This window comes from Anopheles arabiensis, chromosome 2, assembly GCF_016920715.1.
Source record: "Anopheles arabiensis isolate DONGOLA chromosome 2, AaraD3, whole genome shotgun sequence".
NCBI lineage: Eukaryota > Metazoa > Arthropoda > Insecta > Diptera > Culicidae > Anopheles > Anopheles arabiensis.
Window position 1 is genome coordinate 60,598,184 of NC_053517.1, and position 9,784 is coordinate 60,607,967.

A 9,784-nucleotide genomic window follows, 5' to 3' on the forward strand; every position below is an offset into this window, starting at 1 on the left:
TATATACGTTATCATCCTATAAGTTCGAAAATCGACTACAGCAAATGAAACTTCTATTGCGCAATGGGTACAAGTGCTTAGAGCAAGTAATCAACAGATTGTTAGAACAGGACGAATATTATGTCCATAAAAAGAAAGATAGCTTCAATTATCCTTTCATTCATCAAAGGGGTAATATTATCACTCTTCATATCCGAAAAGCATTCTGCTTAAAATATGGACAAAGAAATTAATGGTTTTTAACCAAATCCGGATATGTTTGCCAATATATAAACGCAGTCTCACACATCAAAAACAACCAAACAAACTTTAAGATAACGGCAAAAAGATTAATCAATACATCAAACAGTTTTGATTATCCTTTTGATTCAAGAATCATGCATATGCATCAGGGTAATCTCAGTAATTTGGAGAAAAACGATATTTCTATTGATTTGGATGATGTAAAATGTAAATTAATTGCCGTTCCTCTTTTATCAGACAAGGAATTTGATTTTGTTCCCTTAGTTCATACAATTGTAATGTAAAATATAATTAATAAAAAAAATAGCAAGAACTTATTGAGTACATTTCTTTATTAAATCATTTCATTAACAAAATATCACACTTCAAAGGTTATTCTTTAAGTAAGTGGAAGCATAAGTTTTAGAAGAATCAGAAAAAATATATGAAAAAGTCCCAACACATAGATGAAAAATGTAATTCGATAAGAATCTTATGGAAGGTATTGAATTGAATTCAATGGAAGGTATGGGTTAGTATGAACCGACGATCATAAAAACGTAATCATTGCCTATGGATGCCTATTTCCTATGGCGGTGATGAGAAGTATTCACTAACCCTACCAGATCAAGTCTGATGTCCATGCTTAAACTTGTTTTGAAATAAATCTTTCAATTTCTGATTTGTTGGAGTCACACCACCGAATGTACCTAACTCTTTAAATTGATTAATTACGTTGACGTACTTTTTGAAACAAATTTTTGCATTCGGCCGTCCAATACCAGTCCAACTTAGTTTAGTTACAAACTCTCTGTTGAAAAAAATATCCATTGCGTCATGTAAGCGGTCATCTGAACCTTCTGTAGAAAGCTGATTGTCCAAATATTTAGAAAAGTTTTTCTTAAATTCGGGTTCAGCCAATCTGCACTCCAGATTATCTAAATCCTCTTGATTTTTAACTGGTTCCCATTCAAAGTATGTTTGCTGAACAAATCCAGATCGTGTAATCAGCTCATCAGTCACGATGTTGAATTCTGATCGTATTAACTTAATTTGTCGATCCATAGCAGCAAATTTGTTGTTCATCATTTCTGCTTGTCGTTTTTGCTCCTCCTGTATATTTTCCAGTTTAACTAAAATATCCGATAGCATTTGTTCACCACTGTTTAAAAAGTTGGTTTGAGTAGCAGTTGATTGAAATGTTGGTAGAAAATCTGATGGAATGAAAAATAAACATAAATAATGTTATGTAGCATTGTATCTTGTAATCACTTACGTTTTGTTGACTTCTGGCAGGAAGGCATTGGAGTATTTTGTTCGATATTAGTAATGCAATCCAAATGCTCAATAGAATTACATGATAATTCATGTAGCAACTGAGGGTGAAGGTTTAACGTTGAGCTTTCTTCGCCTGTGGTGCTCGTTTGTAAAACTATTGAACAGAAGATATTGCATAATATTTTCAGAATTCTGTAGACAAAGTTCACACTTACATTCTGGCTGCAATAAAGTTGAAGTATGTTTTCTTTCTTGTGTATTATTTGACTCATGGTGCTTGTAGACGAAGTTTCGCAGCTGGCTGTATATTCTGCATGTCATGAAAAACATTATTTAATTTCATATACATCGAGAAAAAGAAATTGCTCTTACCTCTTTGAGTTGACGCAATCACGAATTTTCCATTTTTTTTTTGTCATCAATTTTGGTCGCTTCACGCCTGCAGCGCATTGTTGTTCCATTTTGCCTCTTTATATTGCAATAGTTGCTGTGACATACGCAGAGCAGCGTATCATCTAACACTAACGCCCTAACGGAGAAATGAACAACTTCACGAAAAATGGCAGGTTCGAAACCAATCTACAAGCAGTCTGATAATCCCAAAATATCTCGAAGCAACCAGCAATCTAGAAAGATCCAATGCAAATGGCGCACACAGTGTGTAGCGTCCTGCGATGACGTCAAAGAAAAAGGCGCAAAGAAACAGATCGAAAAACAGTGTTGCCGATGAGTACAGGCCTTCAAGAACAGAAACAGCGGTCTTTTTTTAATTGTTTGGCAACACTGTTTACTTTCAGTATCATCGTTTTACATAGAACCAAAAAAAACATCGCACGTAGGTTCCATACCGGTCTAAAATGGTGTTATATAGACGTCTTTCGGCGGACTTTCGGTGACCCGAAAGACCGCCGAAAGACGTCTTTTCAGCTGTCATTTGCAGCCTGGGAGTCGTTGTGACGTGTGACCAGATTGGTGACATTGCAGCAACCACCTCTTGGTCGGTCACTTTGACGTGACTTTGTTTGTCTGTGATCAATTTCGAAATGTCACTGGTTCTATCACCAGCACTTGTGATTGAAATGAAATTCATTTCGGTTCACGTACACATGTGCGATGATCAGGGTAAGACGCACATGGTCGTTGTGACGTCTGATCTGATTGGTGATATTTTGGTAACCAACTCCTGGTCAATCAGTTTGTCGTGATTTTTTGGTATCTTATTATCGCGATAGAATTAGAACATACGTGGCGCGGGCGAGTGGTGTTTATTAACCATGTGCATATGATTAGAAACAGTAGTCGGTTCTGCTAGCTGGTTAAATGATCCCGCATCCTACAGATATTGCCAGACTCAGTTTGCTGATCCAAACGTTTATGTATGAACTCTCGTAAGCAGTGCACATGCAAGGATTACCGCTTCATAATGTATTTAGTAATTACTCTAGAAAAACACTTTAGACCCACAAACAGCTGGCACTGGAATTTGAGGCGATTTGGAAGAAGGGAAGGAAGAGTCAGCACGACTTTTAGCGGACATTACCTAAGTTTCTTGTCCAGATGACCAATTTTACGCTGTTTGATGGTAACGGGAATCCTATGTTAATGATGATCTCCGGGGGCGGATACACGGACTGTTGTTGGTGGCAGTGGATAGACGCTAGGTGTCAGCATGCCGTGTCCGTTAGAAAATCCGTACCCGTGCGCGGTGTCAATTGCGCCAAAGGTGGATTATGAAAGGTGCTGGAATTTGGTGACTTTGTCTAGAGTTAGTGCTTTCGGATATGGAAATAATAAAAGCAGGATATAAAACAAAAACTATCCACCTTTTCATCCATCTACAAAACATCTTTTTATATTTGCACTATGGAGAAACTAACAAATTACACGCCTCGTATGCTAAGAATATCGCCGATTCGATTAAAATTATTACACTAACAACACAGTGAATGAGGAGGTGTCGCTGAAGTGAGTTCACATCCGAGGAGCTCTGCTTGATCGTTTTCCAACCGAAATCGAACGCCGACGCAAGTACTGGAAAACTGCCTACTTTATCTTTTTGAGTCGACAGGATTCTTAGGCCGGTTCCTTGGCCAGACGCTTTACTTCATTTTGCCAAAATTCTCGATCGGACCGACCATGTAAAGGCAATCTCCGTCAGTTGGTCGAGTTTGCCGTTCATGAGCATGGTGTAAACCTTGATAATGTTCTCTTTGTTCACCAGCTTGCCGGCATAGCCTATGAACACTTCTGTGACCTGAAACGCCTGCAATTCGAAACGCTGGAAACGGCGCATCATGCGCACAGCACATCATATTATGCGCACATCACATCGTATTATGCGCGCATTACAACACAGCGCTTAAAGTACGCGACTGTGCGGAAAGTTTTACATGGACGTGGAAAAAAATGGAGACCAAACCTCAAGAGCTCAAAGAGCGGACAGGGCTCAAAAACTCAAAGCGCATAGCACTTCAAGAGCACAAAAAGCGCACCGTTCTCGTAGACCAAACTGTGCGAAAATTGCTAGCACAATGCACTATGTGCAACACTACGAACAGCTCATTCATTGTCAGGATGGAAATTATTTCCTGGAGCGTCCTGTAGTTCTACAGGATCCGCTGCACGCCACGGTAAATGTTATAATGCTCAGCGTCGGTAATGTTTTGGGTTCATTATACGCGTCGAATCCGGAGTGGATTCACAGCCAAGTAGATGCTTATCTCGGCGATGGCATGCAACAACATGGTGACATCAAAGCGAGCAAATGTGATAGTCAAAACTGGATCGGTCAGAGAATCAGCCGGCACGTCAAATGGCCTGCACCGTCGTAATCGTGGCAATGCACTCCTGTATACATCCATCGTTGGTTAGTAACCGACAGCGAGCGGGTATCCTTTGAAACCGGCAACACTCGGAGAAAAAGCTACATCACACAGTAGAAGCTGTTGAGACGCAATCTAACTAAACTGGAAAAACTTCGCTCGAGTTTATTACATTATAAACCATTCCTAAAAATAGCAAAAAATAATGTTTATCAATCAATCGAGTGAAAGAAAGAAGCAAAACTTACCATGAATTAAGTATGAGTGCTAAGTATGACACCAGCATCCAACGCTGGTGCATGGCTCCAAAATATGAAGCTGTTACTTCGATTCCATTCTACGTGTGGTTTGACTTGCTGATATGTTAAATGGTATGAAACACGAACCGTTTGAAATTTCATCTCCTAGCTTCGAATAACAAACCAAATTGTTTTCCGCTTGCTATGCCTCTTGAAATGTAAATATTAAACACACATCAACAACAATCGTTCTCCAAGCCCAATGTGTATGGAGACCAGGTTGCTCATAGCCTGTTTTTTAATTTCCAAATTTGTACGACACATCTTAATATTAGTGACTTAATAGAATAGCATATTATGGTTGAAACACCGACAAACCGACGTGACACTGACGTTACAAAAGTGTCCCACACGAAAGTACTGCATTTACCAGTGAGGCGATCACTTCTGTCAAAGTAAGCGCTGTTCACTGCTGCTTCGATGTTAACAACTTATCTAAATACAAATTGCGAAGGAAGTGTCAGGCAAGATTTTGTGAGAATTATTGGATAAAACACACAGGAAAATCATTTTATAAGTTTCCAAATTAATGTAAAAGATGTGAGAAGTACATACAACAATACGCATTGGAATTTGCGAAGAAAAACAAAAAGGGGATTTAGCAGTTTCAGTTTCTGTGTCAGTGTAGTAAGCGAATAATTATAAAGATGGCGCTAGTGTTTAACGTATTTTCATTTGAAATAAGGAGACAACTTTTGAAGCTCATTTTGTTCGAAGTGTCGGTGGTTGAAACCCGTAACCGTTTAAATAGACTTAAAGCGACAACGTTTTCTGCGACAATTTCGCTCTCGTTTTTGATGAATTGCATTGATAAATTTGACACCGAGTAGATCAAAGTAGCTCAGTTTACCCAGTCAACCTGCTTTTTGATAAAAAACAAAAAAGTTGAATTGTGCTCAATTTTATTTTCCTTTTAGCTTGGCATTAATCTGGCTGGTAAACAAACTGGATAATTTGATTCTATTTGGTGCAGCAGAACTATTGCGCGAGGCAAGTAGCTCTGTTTGCAAAATTGGGCTACTTTCTGTCACACTGCTTCTAGACAACCCACAAAATCTTCCGCGACAATTTTTTGCGAGCTCTTTGTTCTAAAACAACTTCTCAGTTTTAGAACAGTTTTAGAAGCTTCTAATCATATGCACATGGCTAATAAAACACCACTCGCCCGCGCCACGTATGTTCTAATTCTATCGCGATAATAAGATACCAAAAATCACGACAAACTGATTGACCAGGAGTTGGTTACCAAAATATCACCAGTCAGATCAGACGTCACAACCATGTGCGTCTTACCCTGATCATCGCACATGTGTACGTGAACCGAAATGAATTTCATTTCAATCACGAGTGCTGCCCAGGCTGCAAATGACAGCTGAAAAAGACGATCTTTTGGTGGTCTTTCGGGTCACCGAAAGTCCGCCGAAAGACGTCTATATAACACCAGTTTAGACCGACATTGACAACACCAGCGATGTTTTTCCTGCGATGTATTTTGATGTCAATGTCAAAACATACAGTGTTGCCAGCAAAAAATCAAAAAGCTTTGTTGCTGTCATTCTATCGTCTTGTTGAGCCGCGCACTGTCAATCACACGTATTGCGTTGTGCGTTTCGCTGACAAGCTGTGGTGTGTGTTGTATATCGTTCTAATGTTAGGTTATTATTTAGTGTAAGAGATATAGATTTACCTTTTGATTCTTTGATGAATGGATTTGAACTCGTTCCTTCGAATGTGCAGTACATATCCCCACCGCAGTAGTGATTGGTCCAACGCTTCTCCGCTGATAGACACGCAACTATAGCGCTATATAAACCATCAGAGACGCAGGATGGAAAAGTGAGTTCATTGTAGAAAAAAAGTGTTTAGCATTTAGTCGTTCTCACGCGAACATATTTCCATACTTTCAGCGCAAAACGTCCGAGGTTCATCGTTCAAATGAAAATGGGAAGGCTGTATTGTTACCGATCAATCAAGCATGTAAGGGTAAATACGTAGACGAGGTATTCGCTTCATTTACAAATGAATGGTTTATTTCTAGCATCTACTCCGCCAGTCAAAATAAACTCCTATCATCATTTACATCCGGATGTTTTGGAAGATTTATCCTCGTGCTCAGATAAAACACAAACATACGAAGAACATAACGAAAATTTCATCCAAACACCGAGCACCTCACGACAAGACTTGCTAAAAAGTAAACAGAGTGTTCCTTTTTGATGGCAATACTGCATGCTAATTTTCATGTTTTATGTTTCCAGACCCACTTCGAAGCAAAATCCTGTTCAACACAAACCAATAGACAAACTGAAGGAGATTATTTATGGAACGAAATTATCAACAAACTAGACTTAATACAACAGGAGCAAAGACAGCAAGCAGAGATATCAAACAAGAGAATAGCAGCTTTGGAAGGACAAATCAAATTGATGCGGTCGGAATTCAACATTGTCTCTGACAAATTGATTCCTCGTCCAGGGTTTGTGGCTGTGTCGAGTTTTGAGTGGGAACCACTAGCAAACAAAAATGATCTGGATACGCTTGAAAAAAGATTGTCGGAACCTGAGTTTAGAAAGAATTTCAATGACTATTTAGAAACTCGTCTACCATCAGATTGTTCAGAAGAAAGGATGCATGCGGCTATGGACATAATATTTACAAAGGAGCTAGTGACTCAAATCACGTGGACGGGCATAAGTCGTCCCATTGAAAAAATATGCTTTTTCGAATACAAAAATATAATTAGGCAATTTAAAGACATAGGAACATACGGTGTTACACCATCTGATAAAGCAATCAAAGGTTTTTCCAAAACAAATTCAAGCATGGTGGTCAAAGGCTAAACTTAGTTGGATTAGTTAGAACTTCTCATCATCGACGCTAGAAATCGTATAAGTTGCGCAGTGTCGTTATGTAAGTTAGAAATGAATGAATTTATTAAATGTGTTCGGAAATACCATCATGTGATATGAAAACCATAAAATTGCAATAAAGATTAAATTTAAAATGTACATTTCTGTTTTATTCAATTAACGTATGAACTAACGGAACAAAGTCGAATTCGTTGTCTTTTGGGAGAGGAACAGCTACCAATTTACATTTCACATCTTGTAAATCAATTTGTACTTCTGTTTCCTCAAAGCTACGGAGATTTCCACGGTGCATATTAATCAGCTTAGATGTAAAGGGATAATCAAAGCAATGAGTAGAGTTGCTTAATTTTCTGGCGATTATTTTTAGGCTTGTTACATTTTCCTGTGCAACTACATTAATGTACTGGCAAACATTTCCAGATTTGGTTAAAACCACCCATCTCGGTGTCCAGGTTTCAAGCAAAATCCTTTGCGAACATGGAGAGTGGTAATGTTACCTCTGTTTAATAGATGGATAACTTGAAATATCATCTTTTTATGGACATAATACGCTTCTTGTTCTGCAATTCTATTAATAACTTGTTCCAAACTCCTCCATCCGTTACGCAACAAATTTTTTATGTGTTGTAGAGCATTTTCGAATAAATAAGAAGATAACGTCCGCAGTGGACCAAATTCATCTACTTCTTCGAATATGTGTGTAATATTGTGAACGTTGCTCGAGATAAACTGTGGTCCGTAAACATCAACATACTTTTTACAAAAAGAGTAAATTATTAGCAAGCAGCCAATGTTCTTTGTAGATGTTCGAGAGAATAATGTTATACTACAGAAATACAACATATAATGTTTGTGCTGTTCATCACTCATGATGTTTTTCAACACCGAAAAACTTGCATAGTATAAAAATGATGAAAACTCTGAGCCTTTCCAGTGATTCACATCGTGTAACGATCGAAATTTTCTATGGATTTCTATTGGCAATTGGATTGTCATTAGCATACCAGATATTGTCGTTATTTCAGCAAACGACAATTTTTTTTTAAACCCAAATTTACCAAACAACAAGCCGATCAATATCCGTTTGGTGACACCAAGATCTATCAAATGTAGTTGATCACAAACTATTATTTGCTTCACAAGATCAAAATTATTTAACAAAAGTAGTGGCGAGTCAAGTTTATGATGACCACCATACTTCCGCTTTCTAAAATGTCTATCGGTTCTTTTTGGTGCGCTACAATCAAGGAAAGTTGTTCTTCCTTGCATTTTGACACCTTTGGTAGTGCATTTCAAACAACCATCAAATGAATTGAAGTTGGCGACACCTGTAAAAAACGAATTAAATCAATAGTTTGTGCTTTAGAAGTATAAAATGCAATTTTGTTTTACCTTTTATAAACGCCCGTGCTGGTGAATCGGCAATTATGGCGCGTACCACTACATCAACTCTCACGTCGTTGATTTGTACCCCATTGCTAGTTAATAGGTTTATTTCTTCGATGAACTGCTTTAAAAAATATTCGATGCTAGGTTTCTTTGTTCCGCTGTAAATTGAAACAATCATAACAGGAATTTCTGGCATGTTATGAATATTTATTAAAATCGGCCAGAATTGTAAATTATTGCTTTTAAATATCGGCAAACCATCGATGGATACATTAAGCAAGAGTGTGGTGTCGAATTCAGAGATGTATTACTGCAAACAGACATTAATTAGTTTGTTTATGAAAAGTAAGACAGAAGCATTTTCATGAATGTACCTTAGCTTGTTCGTGAGACATTTCTGCACTCCATAATACCAGTACTGACCACCTTCTACCGTCAGGATATCAGCCGAAATTTTTCGATTGATTTTAGTAGGGTTCTAGCGTCTTTAGGTAGGTTACAGGAACTCACTTTTCGAACTATATCCATCACTTGGGCAATCGAGTCGTATGTTTGGTTTGTTGATATTGCCCATTGACGCAAAGCATCTTCAGCAGAGAATGGGTCATCTGATGCTGCTGGATCTATATCATCATCCGAACTTTCCATTAAATAGTCGATTACATCATCATCGGCTTCTGATAGATAAGCAGCTTCCCTTCGTAGAAAGTTTCACCGACGATATTATCCTGTGCAAGTGCATCACTGCCTTGTGAAGAATTCATACCTTGTTCAGCTACTGCAACCCGTATCAAAATAATTGTTATAAATGAAGTAATACATAATTGCAATAAACCTCATACCATTCGAAGTTCCACTAGGGCCGGCACCGTCATCTATCTGGTTTTCATGTTCCAAACGATCA

General features: G+C 38.1%; 1 protein-coding gene across 1 annotated transcript; it reads right to left on the minus strand.

The window, feature by feature from the left end:
* Window positions 1-638: 638 nt before the first annotated feature.
* Window positions 639-1,772, minus strand: LOC120905889. The gene is made up of 3 exons (XM_040317191.1): window positions 1,716-1,772; window positions 1,499-1,654; window positions 639-1,436 (listed from the first exon to the last, which is right to left on the minus strand). The coding sequence occupies exons 2-3, from the start codon at window positions 1,524-1,526 to the stop codon at window positions 850-852; spliced, it is 615 nt and encodes a 204-aa protein (XP_040173125.1). The 5' UTR covers window positions 1,527-1,654; window positions 1,716-1,772; the 3' UTR covers window positions 639-849.
* Between the last annotated feature and the right edge of the window lie 8,012 nt (window positions 1,773-9,784).

Bases quoted from the DNA above. Each gene is read 5' to 3' on its own strand.
- LOC120905889 (XM_040317191.1), bottom strand. From the start codon at position 1,526: ATGCCTTCCTGCCAGAAGTCAACAAAAC. The intron at 1,437-1,498 runs GTAAGTGATTAC...TCATTCCATCAG, and splicing joins CTGCCAGAAGTCAACAAAAC to ATTTTCTACCAACATTTCAA.